General features: G+C 41.8%; 1 protein-coding gene and 1 long non-coding RNA gene across 5 annotated transcripts in view; one reads left to right on the top strand and one right to left on the bottom strand.

Annotated features, from left to right (window-relative positions):
• Positions 1-16,279, top strand: part of LOC309380228 — a 53,483-nt gene extending 37,204 nt beyond the window's left edge. For 2 of the 3 annotated variants that reach the window (XR_014172738.1, XR_014172739.1), the window contains exons 3-4: positions 831-882; positions 14,241-16,279. This is a non-coding gene — a long non-coding RNA (uncharacterized lncRNA). The remainder of the gene's footprint in view (positions 1-830; positions 883-14,240) is intronic. The other variant, XR_014172740.1, reaches the window with a different exon arrangement.
• Positions 6,198-16,649, bottom strand: SUB1 (SUB1 regulator of transcription). 2 transcript variants are annotated; one of them, XM_081930081.1, is made up of 5 exons: positions 16,532-16,649; positions 13,015-13,087; positions 10,863-10,982; positions 8,159-8,267; positions 6,198-6,507 (listed from the first exon to the last, which is right to left on the bottom strand). In XM_081930081.1, the coding sequence occupies exons 2-5, from the start codon at positions 13,084-13,086 to the stop codon at positions 6,428-6,430; spliced, it is 381 nt and encodes a 126-aa protein (XP_081786207.1). In that variant the 5' UTR covers position 13,087; positions 16,532-16,649; the 3' UTR covers positions 6,198-6,427. The 2 variants fall into 2 exon arrangements, with proteins under 2 accessions (XP_081786207.1, XP_081786206.1); XM_081930080.1 differs by lacking the exon at positions 16,532-16,649 and adding an exon at positions 16,286-16,439.
• Between the last annotated feature and the right edge of the window lie 131 nt (positions 16,650-16,780).

A 16,780-nucleotide genomic window follows, 5' to 3' on the forward strand; every position in this document is an offset into this window, starting at 1 on the left:
ATATTTTTCATACAGCAGTTTTGGATCCTCTCTTGTGCGTGAAAGACCTTTCTTTCCCTGAGACTCTGGGGAAGCTGCAACCAGTCAGAGCAGAGAATACTGTGCTAACTGGATGGATGACTTGTCTGACATGGTATAAAATAGCCTCCTGTAAGACAACTATTTGGCCAAGAAGAATAGCCTATAGCACCCTTACTGCTGAAGAGGCTGTCGGATGCAACTCTGCATGATTTGCAATTCTGCCCTTGCCAACTTACACTCAGCACTTGCTGCTGGTAAGCTGTTGTTTCACAGCTTTGTGCTGGGTAAGAATCGATCACTCCATCTCACATCTGCAGTGCAGATGCTATGGAATTAACCACTGGCTGCATCTCTGAATAATTCCCTGCTCTGGCCTCACCTCCTTCCAATCAACGCCCAGTCACTCCTGATGCAGGGACCCAGCAAGTTTGCCCACCGTTGCAGGAGGTTTTCCATTGCATTTCTGCATGAGTAAGTGCTCTGAGCTTTTCTTTCCAACCAGGACGAATGCTTACTTTAGTGACTCATGCACAAACATGGGGACTGGGCTCCTCTGAGGGCGGGTAATTTTTATTCTTACACATTCTAGTTGTTGCGCATTCCAGATTTAATTCCCAAATAAGTGTAATCTAGCAAACGCTTGGGAAACACAAGGAGGGGGCTGAATGACACCCCACACACATATTGAAAGAATGTGTGGGTCACAATGCCTTCGATCGGGGCCCTTCCTCATCAGCAACTGCTCTATGTACATGCAACAATGTGCCTCAACTGTTCAAAGATTCTGAACATCCACATTTGCTTTGCAGATTTAACATGCGTTGGTGGACAATGGGAATTCCAGCAGCAGCAATAACAAAGGTTGATTTTATTTGATTTTATCCATTGTATACTTTTTGAAATTCTTACATACACCACTTAGAAATTCCAATGATTAAGGGGTCTGCTAGAAATATTCAGCGGACTTTTTTGAGTTTGGTCCATTCTAGATTTACTGGCTCATGCTGTAACAAGGGACTCAGCTTTACAGCTGCAACATTTTAAACTGGTTGTAAAGTACAATGTACAAATGTGACACTAGATGACGAAAGTGAGCTATGCAAAATTCAATGTATTTTTCAGAACTTTTTTTTTAAAAAGCATTTTCACCGCACTTTTTATATGTGTGTAGATTACACCAAGATGTAGTGTTGATGGCCAGCAACTGAAACAGCTTTAAAACATTTCATAGCAGATAAGGTTGCTGGTCACAATGGTTATATGATGCCTCTGGGTTCAGAGGCAGCACGTGTCTCTCAATGTCAGCTGCTGGGAAACAACACCTAGGGAGGGTTTTGCTCCCATCTGCCCTGGCTTGTGGCCGAGACATTTGGTTGGCTGCTGTGAGAGGCAGGATGCTTAAATAGGTTTATGGTGTGTTGTAGCAGGATAGCTCGTCTTATGTTCCTGTATGCATTAAGGCTGGTGTGTTGATTTTAAGCAGAAGTTACAACTAATCAAGTTCAGGAAACAGGTCATTGGAAACTTTGACCCTGATAATATTCAGCCATATCCAAATCAAAGTGGGGGAACTTATTGTACTTTCCCATCACTAACAGTCTCAGTATTCTTACTCTGTGCCCTTCAGCAAAGCTATGCACTTTAATATTAGCACAATCCATTCCATATGTTTAACCTTATGACCCTCTAATCTCCACCTAAGCTGCAAGGAAAGGAAAGAAAGCTTAATCATTATATATAATTTCAAAACATTCCTGACTACACTCAGAACATTGCCTTAGGAACATAATTAAGGGAACAAGAATAATTCTCCATTGTAGAGGCTATGGTGGAGAGAGACAATCATTTCTGGCAGAATTGATTATTTTCAATAGAGGTGATGTAAATTCTGAGAACAGACATTGAGCAGTAGCCAACTTCCACCGGCACAAGGATTTGTGTTTGTGCAATGGAACTTCTTCTCTCGCTCCTTGCACAAACCCCCTGCACCCCCCCCAAAAAAAAATCTGCTCCTGAAGGTTGGGAAAAACCAAGAACATGTTTAGGGTGTGGGGAGGAGAAGTTCTGTTGTGCAGCCAAAAGTCCTTGCACACTGATGCATATTAATATTATTCTCATTTATTCCATTTATACTGAATAACATTTGGCATGTTGTTCAGGATCATCTCCAGATCACGTTTTACTAAGCACCTAAACTAGCAAAGCATCCAAACAATGCCATCATTCTCATTACACAATGAACTCAAGAGGCCAGGAGCCATGTGAAAGGATTCTCTTTGTGTGCCCTGTCCCTTCCAGGAGGTAGAATGAGTATGTCATGCCCAAATCCTGGAGCCAGCATGGCTAACATAAAAAGATGATGAGCCCAGATATATTTTCCTGCCCCCTTCCTCTCCAAGCATCATCATGTCTCCCACTAGACCAGAAATAGTGCCAAATTTTAGGTAATTCCCCTTACAAAACTGTGCTTCTGCATCACTACAAAGTTCTTTTAAAAAGGTGAGGGGACAAGGGCCAGGAAATTAAGGGCTTTCACTAAGGAACATGGAGCTTATTTGTGTTCCACAACTACTACTACATTAAGAAGAGCAAGTCTACCATCTAGTGGCCAGCCTGGTTATTTACACCCCTCTAAAGCCGCCTACCTCTTTTGAGAAGTGATGAACATAGGACAAGTAACCAAGAAACAACAAAAAAAAAACCCCACAGAAATGTCACACAGATAAGTCACCTGGAGTCCTCAGTTCAGAGATTATCCCAATGCTGCATGTGTCACTGTTGTCACTGTAGGGATATGATAGAAGCTGTACCCAACAAAACTTAATAAAGTTGCAAAAGGAATGCAGGGAAGCAGAGCTCCAGAACTTTTTTCAGAACAGGAGCAATGGCGCCATTAGCTTGGAGCGGCAGGGTCACAGATAGTCCCTATATGGCTGCTCTGGCAAGCAAATGGAGTAATCATGAGGCTTTCAAGTTTCTTTGCCAGATTAGCAGTCACCAAATGAGGAAAATAATTAGGCTAAACATATATTTTCTTTTCTTATTCATTTCCAAAATGTCATGTCCCAGCCCACAGATCTATGAAATTTACCAATTTATAGAGCTAAAGTCCAGGTAGGACCAGTGCTTTTTTCTAGACAAAGAGGTGCTGGTACTCACCATGAGGTCGTTACAGTAAGTGCCACACTTTTTAAATACCAAAAAAAAGAAAAGAAAAAAAGAGAGAGGTGCCGGTATTGCGTACCCTTGACTACCCCCTGAAAAAAGGCCCTTGGTAAGACTATAAAGTCTGACAATTTCATAGATCTATGGGCCAAAGCGCTGCATTACGCTTAGATGTCTAGCTTAGCTCCTATTCAAAAGTGTCTGGGCCCTGAGTGGAGAGAAGTTAGTGGCAACGTTGCCACCACCAAAGCAGCAACAGAGAAAGCATGTGTTGGCAGCCACCAGCAGAGATAGGCACTGTCCTGGTTTTGGAGGAAAGGTTGGTGCATGATAAGCACCATGCTAAGGGTCCCCCAAAATCTGGCACCAGTTGTGCTCACTGTGGAAGCTGCCATGATGAGCTCCAGCTGTTGGCATATATGAAACTGAAAATCAAAGTTCTGTATTGAAAATCTTAAACTTTATAAATTACACAAACAAAAGACATTCTCACAAGTGTCACACAATTGACAGCCCAACTCTGTGTGTAAAGGCTCGCAAGTGACCTGCACTGAATTTAATAAGATGTGTTTGGTGGCAATCATAGGACTGCTGCCTTAGTGCAGCCTCTGCTATGCATGTTGAAAGATAACGTGCTATATGCGGAATGAAATTTTGCCCATGAAACCTTGGATCAATTTTGTCAGTTTGGCCCGTTGTCACAGACTTCAGGAATTTCCCACTGTAATGCCTCCTTTCAAACCCTTAATAAATATAAACATTTAAATATGCACATAATGTGAGCTTTGTGACTGAGTGATGTGATAAAATTGCAGGGCTACCTCCCCCCTAAAAAAATGATGCCATCCAGTTGTGTTTGTGGAAAACCTTACCACTATTTTGTTCCCAAGTGTGGCACTTTATTCTCTCCTAAAGGAGTGAGATGAGCACTGCAGCTGGCCCTAATGGTCAGGGGTACCTTTACTTTTAAAGGAGCAATCTATTACAGAAAATGAATGCATTAAAAGAAAAAAGGTTGGCTATATTAGGATAGGTTAACTCTTTCTGTTGAACTCAGCTATTAAGATCCAAGCCTGCCCCTACTATAATAGGCATATATTGTTTCTTGGTCACGCTAGAGCAGGCACCCCCAAACTAGGCCCTCCAGATATTTTGAGATTACAATTCCTATCATCCCTGACCACTGGTCCTGTTAGCTAGGGGTGATGGGAGTTGTAGTCCAAAAACATCTGGAGGGCAGTGTTTGGGGATGCCTGCCCAAGGGCATGACAGAATGCCAGGAACTGTTCTTTCTGTATAGAACAGTATTCAGCTCATCAAGAGTTGGGAACCTATGGACTTAGGGAGTGTAGACACAGAACCAAAGAAACTGGCAGACCAAAGAGCAAAGCTTTGAAGGGTCCAAGTGAGGTTCAGTCATTGAATATGGACAGCAAGCAACCTTTTTGGCCGAAAGATTGCTACCTCACACTAATTCTGGGCACATTAGCAGTTGTATACCTGCTGTTTAAGATGTTTTTAAAAAAGAAATAAAATTGCTATAATCTACTTGCTATTCTTCTTTCAAGGCAATGGGGCAGAGAAACAGTGCATGAGCAACATGTGGTCAGTTTTCATGTTAGAAAGGAATGAAGGATCCTCTTCCTTTTCAGAGGACAAAAAGGCAGTTAAAGCATTAAGAGTCCTAATAACACCAGCTACAGTGTTTGAAATTAGCCAGGCGCCAAGTGAAGATGTGCGGGTTCCAGGAGAGTGCCTGACATCTCCACTGTCTGGAGGTGCATGCCTGGGGATCATTGCAACTTGACTGTTTCCACACACTAATACCATATCCTGTAGAATTCTATCGGCTATATTTTATCTGCACAATCAGAATGAATTTCAGGAACCAAACTGCTTTTTTCTGGGCAGCCTGAGGAGAGGCAGTAAACAATGTTATAGTTAATGGTTGTAGCTTGTCTTTGCTTACCCAACTTGCCTTGCTCAGTTGTCTTACATTATGAATGGTCTGTGTTGCCATTAAGAAACTGAATAGGCCAATATACCTGTGGACTACCCCTGGATAAAATGTCTTCTCTTTTTTAAGTTCTTAAAGCTCTTAACCTAGCTCATGAACTAGCCAGATGTTTAACTGATAATTAGGTAAAAGGGTAAGGGACCCCTGGACATTTTTTAAAGTGTCTTGTCAAAGATGACCATGGGGTGCGCTGCTCATCTTGCTTCAGGCCAAGGGAGCTGGCGTTTGTCCACAGCCAGCTTTCCGGGTCATGTGGCCAGCATGACTAAACCGCTTCTGGTGCAACGGAAGACTGTGATGGAAACCAGAGCACACGGAAACGCCATTTACCTTCCGGCTGCAGCGGTACCTATTTATCTATTTGCACTGGTGTGTTTTTGAACTATTAGGTTGGCAGGAGCTGGGACAGAGCAATGGGAGCTCACTCCATCGTGAGGATTCGAACCACCAACCATCTGATCGGCAAGCCCAAGAGACTTAGTGGTTTAGATCACAGTGCCACCCATGTCCCTACTGATAATTGCCTGATTTTTTTTTTCAAATGATGGACTGACTGTGAATAAGACCTTTGGCCATCTGCTTAAACTAGTCCTTTCCACAGGGAGAGCATGGAAAAACAAACTTGCATTGCCTTATGTTATAATAAATACAAACTGACAATTTTACCATAGCCAAAAAAGATAGGGGACACCACTGTTACAGAGAAATTGAAGAACAAGTGTGAATAGCCAGACCACTGCAAAAGAAAACTGATTTGTGGAAAAATGGGCCGAATTTCTAAAGTACACTAGAAGTACAGGAATTGATTATATCTTCAAAGCAACACAGTAATTAAATTAACTGGGAAAGTAAACTTAAAAAAAAGTTTAAGCCTACAGTGGGTTACTTTTGTTTCTTGTTATTAAAGTAAACAAGGAATCTCCCTCATGTTAGAGTATTTCAATCAAGAAGGCCACCGACAACTGTAACTTACTCAGAGTATTAATTGAATGTGTTTTATTTTACACCATGATGTGAGAACATAACACCTGTTTAATAAAAGTATACACATTTGTAACTTCACCCAGAATACACTTTTAATGCACATTAAAAAAGCGCTCATCTTACAAATTGTTTTGCAATCCAAATATACAATAGCTTGGAAAACAAATAGTTTAGAAAATGAATGCCAATGTAAAAAGACTACTTAAACCTATAACAGTAGAGTTTCTGCATGGCTCATCTTTACAGTTTTCTTACTGCTTCATCAATATCAGTAATCTGTTCCTTCAACTGGCTCCACTGTTCTGGATTTAGAGAGATACCTAAAGTAAACCAAAACAAATCCTTGGAGGTTATTACAAATTCACACTTATGCTATAAACACACTTACACAACTGCAGAATTCACAATGCTGTCCTGTTGAGGATGCTTCAAGAGAACCTCAACTTTTGTATTAAAAAATGCAGATTTGAGGACAAGAAACTTGAAAGGTAGGATCTCAGAAGAGTTGGGGGGTCAAGGGCAATCAGCGCCTCTATGATCCAAGTCAAAATTTATGCAGTACAAAGTAGATAATCCCTCTTCAGGAATTCTACCAAGCCAAGTATTTACGCAAGACCAGAGAAACAAGTTACCTGGAAGTCACTCTTGACATGGTTCACTTGTAACATTATACACAGCAGAGCTTGTTGTAGTTAAGACTTCAAACACTCATCAAAATGTTACTTGCAGTTTCTCAGCCCAGTTTAAAAGTGCCTAGATATTAACAGCCACAGAATATTAAAGGAGATACATACCTAAGCCTCAAAGGCCTTAAAAGCTGGAGGGGTTGTGACATGCTGATTCAGCACACAAGTACTGTACCATCCAAACAACAGACTGAAAGATTAGTAGGACCAGCACTGACAGCACAATCCAAACAAACAGCTAGTTATTCAAGGAACTTTGTCTCCTTTTGACCTACTTGTTTCCTGCTCTTTGAATGGAAACCACACAGAGTGCAAACAGTATGACCAGGAAGGGCATACAGGACAGATATGCAAGTCAGCCTGCCCATTTATTTGCATTCTATGATCAGAATTATTTATTTCTTTTTGTATTTCAGTAGGCATAGCTAGAGCACAGATCAGCTCAAAGTCTTGCACAGACATTTTAAGGATCTACAAGACTCCATAAAGTTCTTTCCTTTCTCACCTCCTCAGGCCTGGCATCACCTAGGATTTCTGTCAACAGGATCAAAACAAAACAAAACTGAACGCAGCTCAAAATTCACTTTCGAGAACTTTGAGTTATATGCAATACCAAAACATGAATGGGTGGGGATGGAAGGGAATGTGTGCAAAATGAGAGGTAGGTGGTGATCTTAAGTTAGATCCCTAAGCCAATAACCTAACAAACCTGAATGGGCACCAGAACTGCTGGGGCCAGAGAAACAGGAACCTCCAAATAGGTCTATGTCCAACCTGTCTGTATCTACTTTGAGGGTAGGCAAACCAAGAGCAGGGAAACAAAGGAATGTTTGGTTGTGTTCAGATTGGCCACTTCACACAAACTAGTTAAATATAGTGTGACTGAATGTGAAAAAGGACACAATCTGTATGCCTTTAGTAGCTGTGTAGAACAGGGAATTTGGGTAGATGTGTCTTGCCATGTCGTGTCTGGTATATCTAAGTAGTAATGATGATGTGGAAGAATGGACTGTACTCACAACCCTTTATTATTCTGTTGGGAGCCGCCCAGAGTGGCTGAGGAAACCCAGCCAGATGGACATGGTATAAATAATATATTATTATTATTATTATTATTATTATTATTATTATTATTATTAATTACTACTACTACAACAACAACAACACTTATTGCTACACCTAATTACCCTGACTTAGATGTTTAGGTATGGGGCCCAAAAACCCATTATAGTGCATAATGTATTATCAAAAACTGTAGTCACCATGCAGACAACATAAGAATTACCTTTTCTGCCAGGTTTCATTTCACCTTCTTGATCCATCCAGTATTCTCTAATATCAATTAGGACTTTACCTTTAAAATCACGAACACTGACATATCTCATTTTACCAATCTGTCAACAAATTAGAGAACTAAATCATTATTTCACCAAACACATGATACAGCTCTTCAAGCACTATTAAGGTCTTGTGTATGATACAAAGTAAAACTAGAGTTTATTTTCGAGATTATGGGATCAAGCGTTTCTTCTCAGTGAAATCTCTTACAACTAACAGGCAATGACAGCAAGAGACAGGAGAAGCCAAATCATTCTGCAGAAGTTATTGCTAAACCAAACTGATTTATTTCCTTTTTCTCAGAAGCGTGCTTTTTTATAGAAATATTGTCAAGGAATATAAAAAAACTCAATCACCTTCAGCCCTTTAACTAATGAGGATGAAATCATCATCCTAGCCTTGGGCTTTCAGAAGTATGAATCCACATTCAAATTGAGAAATAGGGTAGATACAGTTCAGTAAATTTTGGTCTTCAAACTTATGCATATATGAGATTATGATTAGCATCTGGAAGTAACCTTAAGTGAAAGGCAACCAAGCTGATTTCCAAGTACAGTCGTACCTCTTTTTGCGTCTGGGATCTGTTCCGGAGCCCTGGACACGATGAAAGGGTGCTCAACAATGTGCTGCTTTGTGCATAGTGCAATTTAGCACTTCTGCACGTGCGGCAAACTCGGAAGTAACCCGTTCTGTTACTTCTGGGTCTGCCACGGACGTTTGATGAAATGGACCCTAAACGGGGCGGACTCAAAATGAGGTACAGCTGTACAGTGAAAATGTGCTAGGCTCCAACTAGAGGCCTATATTTAGCTTAGGGCACCAAACCCATACGCAAGCAGTTTCAAGATTAGTGTTCAGGTTGCACCATCAAGAGAAAAAAACATTCTGAAAGCATTAAAGCAGGAAACTGCAGCCTACAGAATGCTAGTTAGAAAAATTGATAGCAGCTGATATTCTCAGAAGCCTAGCTCAAAAAGTAGTGAACCATATTTTTAAAAAATAGGGTGGATAATGATGCAACAGTTTTGGTCAAGGATATTACACTAAGTGCACCGAGATGCAAAAGCACCTTCCTATAATTCTAAAACTACTAAACTGTCTGAAGACCCCCAAAAATGCCACACATATTTGCTGGATTGAATAGCTTCTGTATCTGTTGTATTTCAAAGGATTACCAAAATCTCTACCACTGAAGATGTCAAGAACATCTTGGATGTGCCTTGGCTATCAAGAGTATAATCTTAATATATTTTGTAATGCGAGGAGTAACATCTGAAATGTTTTTAAATGTTGACTCCTATGTGCTTAAGAGTTTCAACATACACAACTGTAAGTTCCACTAGCTCAGGCCTCCTCACTTGTTATAATCTTCCCTTTTCTGCATGCAGCAACACCCCAATCTCATGCAAATGGCCCATGACCACTGAACAGGACTTTGAAATACACAGTTCCTGCCCATAAGCAAATTTTCCTACACCTAGCCCACTACCTCCACGTCTCTAACCCCCCCCCCATCTCTGCTCCTTATTTGCCAACTTCACCAGCACCTCCGGACACTTCAATTACTTTCCACTCTCAGAGTAAACATGTAGAACCAATGGGGGGAAAACTCCATGCAAAATGTTATTATAACAGTAATTTGCTTAAGGTCACCCATCAAGTTCCTAGTTGTACTGTAATTTGAAGCAAATAGTTCCTAGCTCAACCAGAATACTGCTTACCAATTAGCTGTCCACAGTAGTACAAAAATGGATAATTATAAAATCAAGCTTTCTAAACTGCATACCTTTAATTAAGAACACTCTTCAACTTTTCATGCTTGCTGCATAAGCAACTATCGGATCACACTACAGATAGTAGTGTTAAACATAACACAGACCATCTGGGATCCAGTAATCTTCATTTATTTGGCAACAGATCAGATGTACCATTCAAGTACAATTTTCAACATTTCGTTTCGGATTAAAGTTCAGTATAGTTTTTCTTTGTGTGAGCATCACACAGGCATGGACTAGTTCCTCAGTGAAGCAGAATTTAATGTGCTTTCTACTCATGTCATTCATAGACAAGCTAAGATGTTTTGACATATCTGTGCCAGTCAAATTAAAACTGCTCCCATCTTTCAGTCCAGCAGCCCCCAGCAAGCAAGGCCACCAAACCCCAGACAGGAAAATACTGTTGCTTGGGGAAGTTCAGCTTCCTTCCTGACCCTACCCACTACTGACTGATCCTAAACAAAATCAATTTTACTTCTCCAGCTCTCCTACTTCACGTCACTCCCTTTGTGTTACTGACACTGACTAGTAGTGGGAAAACTGTTTCTGCAAGAACATAAAGCTTCTGAGTCCATATAGCTGTTCTTTGGATGAAGGTCAGTATACAAATATAATTTAATAAATAAATAAATAGCAGTTTAGGAAAGCTACAACTATATCTGTCTGCTGGTGCTTGTGTACTAGAAGCTTGTAAATGGGTTTAGCTCACAGTCGTCTTAAGGATTCCAATCTTGTAAAGTTATGAAAACAGAACACTGGCTTTATTTATTTTCCTGATGATGACGACAGGTCTTCCGCTTTGTAAAATTTAAGTACAACCCACAACACAAGAACTAGGTATCCCACCAACTACTCAAAATAAGAGCCACCAGTTACCTGAAACATATTCTCATCTCTGTTGCTACTTTGCTTGGAGGAGGCGGCACCTTTGGAGCTTTCACCAGTCTTCTGTTTCTTCACAGGCTTTTCAGGCACTGCTTGTTTTTTCCTTTTCACCTTGACATTTAAAAATCAAAGTGAATTAAGAGCCTACTGGAGAAGTTGTAGTTTCAAGTTTACACCAATATGTCTCTCCTCCTTCCCCCACAACAGTGTTCAAATGTACTCAATATTTGATCAGAGAAAGCCCCAGAAAACCATTTAACAAAAAAGTACCCATGTTCACAGGGAAGACACAATACTTACATACAAAGAACAATTTTACCAAGTAAAAGCTACATTTTTCTCATTGTGGGAAACTAAACCTTTTTCTATCAAGGTTCGATGCAGGCCTTAAAATGTAAAAGAAACCTTATTAGCATCACTGCATACTTAAAATATAACCACATTCAGGTTGCATCTACAGAAGGCCAGATAAAATCAATGTGAAACTGCAGCAAACTCTCAGAACAGTCTTGAATGGGGTCAACTGGCTTTGCTTTGTATTGAGAAACTTCCTGAGTTTGTTTACTCCAGTATCTCACTCTAGATAACTTGGGCTTTCCATCTCCACCAGAGACTATGTAAATCCAGGAATTCCCTTAATGTTCGGCAAACTGTGTTGGTAAATAATAGGCACTTCCCTTCAATAGAAGTGTTGTTTGTACCAGCAGCTAGGATATCAACTTACAAATGAAAATGTAAACTCCCTTAAGATTAACTGGATCAAAGAGATGCAAAATAACATTGCAAAATAATGTATGCAACTTTCTACAACGTAATGTATAAAAGACTGAGGGCTGGCAATACCAGACTTAACAGCACTTGAAACCACAGCTCAAAAATGTTGCCCTTTGTGTCCCATCTTCTGTGAGAAAGGCCAAACCAAGATCCCAATTCATTTGTGCTCAAAAGCTCCCCAAACTATTTTGACCCCGCCTTGATCTATGCTGGCAATCCTGAACACCTCAAGTCCACAAAAAATGGGCCACTAACCAAAGAATATTAGTTACAGGTACATAGGGAATTGCTTAAAAAATATTTAGATGAAAAGCCAAATTCACCTAATTGCAAAATTCTGCGGCCTGGGGCAGAATGAGGGGCTTTGAATGCATAGTCTGATGCACTTGCATTCTACTAGTTCAACAAAAACACCTTTGTGAAATTCTCCAAGTACAGCCAAGTAGCTGAGAGAAGAATCAGGCCATGGGCGGGATGGAATCCTGCTCAGAGATGACATTTCAAGACCAAGCTAGATGTTGATCATTTAAACATTAAGGTTAACAGTTTGGTGTTCATAACATTTATCTGCAAGCTAGAGGGATCCATTCTTTCCAAGATTTAGTGGTATATACCAGTTATGCTTCTCCATTTCCCCTCATCGGCAAGTGGGTAAAGCACCACAAATTAGTAAATATGCGGAAGGTAAAGTTCCTTAAAATGTGAAGTAACTATACGTCAACATTTTGAGAAACTGCAACTGGACTAGTACTTACCCCTCAAGTACAAAAAAAATTCCCTGAGAGATTCATTCTTCCCCCACTTTACTGACTACGCTTGCTAAAAAAAGCATTCAGCTACAAGAGAGCTATGCAATCATCTACATGCCTAACTAGGTCCTAAATACCAGTATAAGCGGAACTTGAAAAAGAAATGTGCCCGGAATTGTGGGTATACTTGAAATGAAAGGTCTTAAAGGGTCATTGCCTTAAAATAGGTTGATGTATTTAAAAAATACAAACAGAATAAAAAATAAAAAAGTTCTGATCAAGATATCCATTTTGATCCAAATATTCCATAACTTTAAAATGAAATAAAAAATCATGAGTAGCACAAGTATGCCCTCAAAAGACTGACTCAATTAAAGAGAAGTGCATTTTAATTATCTTTTTAAGAACAAGGAAAGTAGATTTGTAAAATCAGCTCCCCTGAGGATCTATTTATCTTATACCGTTATGGCTTTTTAAGGCATATATTCAAGTCTTAGCCATTTATACACGTCTCTGTATAAGTAGAAAGCATAAACTCTAAAATTAGTTTCTGGGTGGCTTATGCCACTGTTTTATTCTTGCTCAATATTTTGTGGAGGGAGAGAGAGAGAATAAATCACCTTTTTGTCAACTTCACTGTCCGAATCACTGGCAGATGAGCTTGAAGACACAAGTTCTTTTGATTTCGGCATTCTAGGAAGGAAAGAAATTTTGTTGTTTTTTAAAAAAGCTTCATACACTAAGTGATTGTTAGAATTTCACACCCCCTCCCATCAAGCAATCTCCTCCATCATTGTCATTTCACACACAACTGCTCTGAAGTTCCACTGAAATTAAATGGGCTTCAAAGTAATATTTAAGAATTGGGATACGAGCCATACAATGGCATTGGGCTTACCATTGGGGAAAAGTGGAGGGATACATAATAAATGACTATGGAGAGAAGCACAAAATGCTTGGTTGTTAGGTAGCTTTGATTTTAAATAGGGTTAACTGATGTCCTCTCTGCTTATGAGACAGTGAATGAGACCCATATAGGATGCTACTTTATCTTAAATCAATACTATTAACACATTGCAATCCTATCCAACTGTTGTTTGAAGCACATATACTGTTATGGTCTGATAGAGCTGAACTTATTCTTCTGTTAGAGCAAAGGCAGAGAGATGGATAGGACTTGCATGGAGAAACAGTAGGGATCAGGTTACGTTAGACCTTCTGAAACAACGTAGCAAGTAAGAGGCACCAGTAGGTAAAAATGTATTTGTTTTAGAAGAGAGCAAACGCCTGTACTATACGTATTTTCAAGGATTGTGAGGAAGCTGATCCGCCTCACAGGTGGTAAGGTTTAATAGTAAATAATGCACTCAGGCAAAGCTGGGGTGTTATGTACAAATCCTAAGAAGATGTGGCAGAGTACAGAATATATCACACCTTTGAATAAATGCTTTTGCTTATGAGTGAAGCTAAAAAAATGTTCTACAAAATCTAAGTGATAATTTGCAAGTGGCTTGACAGAACCGATGGATATGTTCTGTGAAATACCAATTTGTTATTCCAGTTTCAGAATGAAACAAGATGGCTGTGTTCTAACTCTACTGCTGGAGGCAAGATGCCTCTGAATATAAACTGCAAGGAAATTCATCACAAGTGCATCAGGTGCTGCTTGCGGTTTTCCCACAGGCATCTGGTTGTCCCCTGGGATAACAGGATACTGGGCAGGATGAGCCTTTGGTCTGATCCAGCAGACATCATCTTATGTTGCCCTACATATATCAGTTATCAGGAATTCTTCCCACTTAATCCTTTAAAGAACCTCTAGCTCTCTAGCGCTCTCTCTCTCTAGGCAAGGTGTGGCTTCCGATTCCAGCTCCAAAAGATAACACATGGGAGAAAAAACCACAACAGTTAAATATGCAGCTTCATCAGAGATCATACTGCTTTCCTCCAGGTAAGTATATTTGCTTGACCACACCACATCAATGACATGTTTTAACTTCTCAGAAAAATTAAACAAGCAGGCTTCAGGTGTTTCACTAAGGCAATTAAGGGGAAAGGCATTTATTTATTTAATATGTTTATTATATCCAACCTTTGTTCCATCACAAACTTATTGTGGTATAAATTTGAGTGAAATATAAGAAACATGGGAAATGGCAGATGGAAGTAATAATAATAATTTATTATTACGGTCAGAGACCAGCTTGTAAGGAATAAAAAGTAGTAAATACCCAGAGCCCAGCCATTTTCAATGCAAATGGGAAAACCATATCAAGGCAATTAAAATTGATTAAAAAATAGGAAGAGACAAACACTAGAAATACAGATATGGAGGGCAGTATAAAGAAGACAGGTAGGTCCCTGGATATTACAAGGGAGGAGTCCTGGGGGCGGGAAGATTAACAGGATAGGCATACTGAGAGAAGAGGGTCAAGACTGAAAAATGCAACTGGTATTCTTGGGAGGGGGAGATGCAGAGCATAGGGTTATGCTTAACAGACAGAAACCTACCCACCAATGTCTGGGATAGCACAGCCCTATCATTCATAAATACCTCTCATTTAGGAAGAAATCTGCCCACCTATGTTGCACCACTACAGGCTTTCACACTAAATAAAAATCCCTGTATTTGTTGGCCTCCTCAATTTATTTGCAGGAACATCTGAGACCCACCCACATGACGACAGAATGTCTGTAAGTAACACGCCTGTGTTACATCCCGTCTTTCTGGATTCAGAGGCATGTGCTACAGCCATACTGTATCTGAGTTTCTCTCACTGTGTGGACTGTGAAGGTACAGTGAGAACTTTACGTGCTGTTACCACTTAATTCACCAAGATTTTCAAAAGAGCAAAAGGGAAGAGAATTTGGGAGGAGAGAGGTGATGGCAAGATGAGCATACAGACCTGTGTGCATGTAAGTCTATAGACTAAAGAGGAGAGGGAGCTAACAGATGATGTAGTGCAGCTCCATGTGTAAATGTAGAAGGAAAATGAACTTGGAATAGGCTAAAATGTGACTAAGCCCATGGTTAAAGCAATACATTAATACTGTATGTAGTGTGCCATCCCACACCCTATGTTCTGGTACTGCTCCAAATCGGGGGCAACAGACCAGGGGGCAGGCTTGGCTCTGCCATTTACTTGCCGAGCTTCTTGCTGCCACCCAATGGTGCCTCAAGTCCTGTGACACATGGGGCACCCAAGGGATAAAATGGCCACACAAGAGGCGGAGGATTGAACAGGAAGGTGAGGCTACAACACAGGAAAAAGCAGGTGCGGGTCACTTAAAATGCAGAGAGTGCGTCACTGTTGGGGCCAAGGTATCCTAGAAGGTGCCATGGTTTTGTTGGGGGGGGGGGAACCCTTCATTTGAGTAGAAGGAGAGAGAAAGTGCAGCCCAAGGCCCCAGTAACACCCATGGGGAGGAAATGCGGGAGGGGAGCAGGTTGCCAGAAAATCAGAAAACCGTTGGGTCGCAAGGGGCCCCGAGGGTCATCTAGTCCAACCCCCTACAATGCAGGAACCGTTTTGCCCAACGTGGCCGTATCGTGCTCTGCCGACCGAGGACCCGTAACCAGCCAAGATGAAGATGGGGGGAGAGAGACCAGACCACAGTATGGAGGACCAGAGACGGCTCCTTTAAGACAGCCGTGTAGATGAAGCCGGGGGGGAGGGGAACCTGGGCCAAGGCGGTGAGGTGGGAATCCCCCCAGGCCAAGTAGAGCTGGGGGGCGGTTCCCAGCCGCCATTTTCTCCCTCCCTCGGATGCTTTCTCTGCCCCCTCCCTTCCCCAACATGGCAGCCTCTGGGCTGCTGCGCCGCCTCCGCCCTCAGGTTTCCTCCACCCCCTTTAGAATTAGGGAATGGGGAGTCCGAACACGACCCGCACCGATAGGGAGCAGTTATTTGTCCCATGGCTCCCTCGTTTCTCAGGGGCGAGCGTCGCCGCCGCCTCTCATTTCAGGGACTCGGGTCCCGAGGAGCCCAACATGGCGGCTCAAACCGCCGCGCCGCGCGCGCAGGCGACGAGGGCCGAGAGTTCCATTCGAACGTGACCCCCCGCCCCCCGCAGAAAGAGCCACGGGAAGAGGGATGGGGCGCGCGCGCGAGGAGTAACGGAAAAAGCGGCACTCACGTTCCACTCAGAGCCCGCTGCTCTCACTGCCTTCCTCTCGGCTTGCCTTTTTTATCCCCGCCCCACGCCGCTGCAAAAGCGGAAGTGACGTGAGCTCCGGCGGCCCGCCCACTCCACAAGACCGCGGGAGGGCGCACGCACACCGTGCGTGAAGTTAGCGCGCTGCGCGCGGCGAGGCGCTCGGAGAGCGGGGAGCGTTTTAAGCGTGTGGGGTGACTCGTGGGACGTAGAGATGCGTGCAGCAACAAC

The sequence above is a fragment of the Podarcis melisellensis genome, assembly GCF_964234715.1.
Source record: "Podarcis melisellensis genome assembly, chromosome: 11".
NCBI classification, from domain to species: Eukaryota; Metazoa; Chordata; class Lepidosauria; order Squamata; family Lacertidae; genus Podarcis; species Podarcis melisellensis.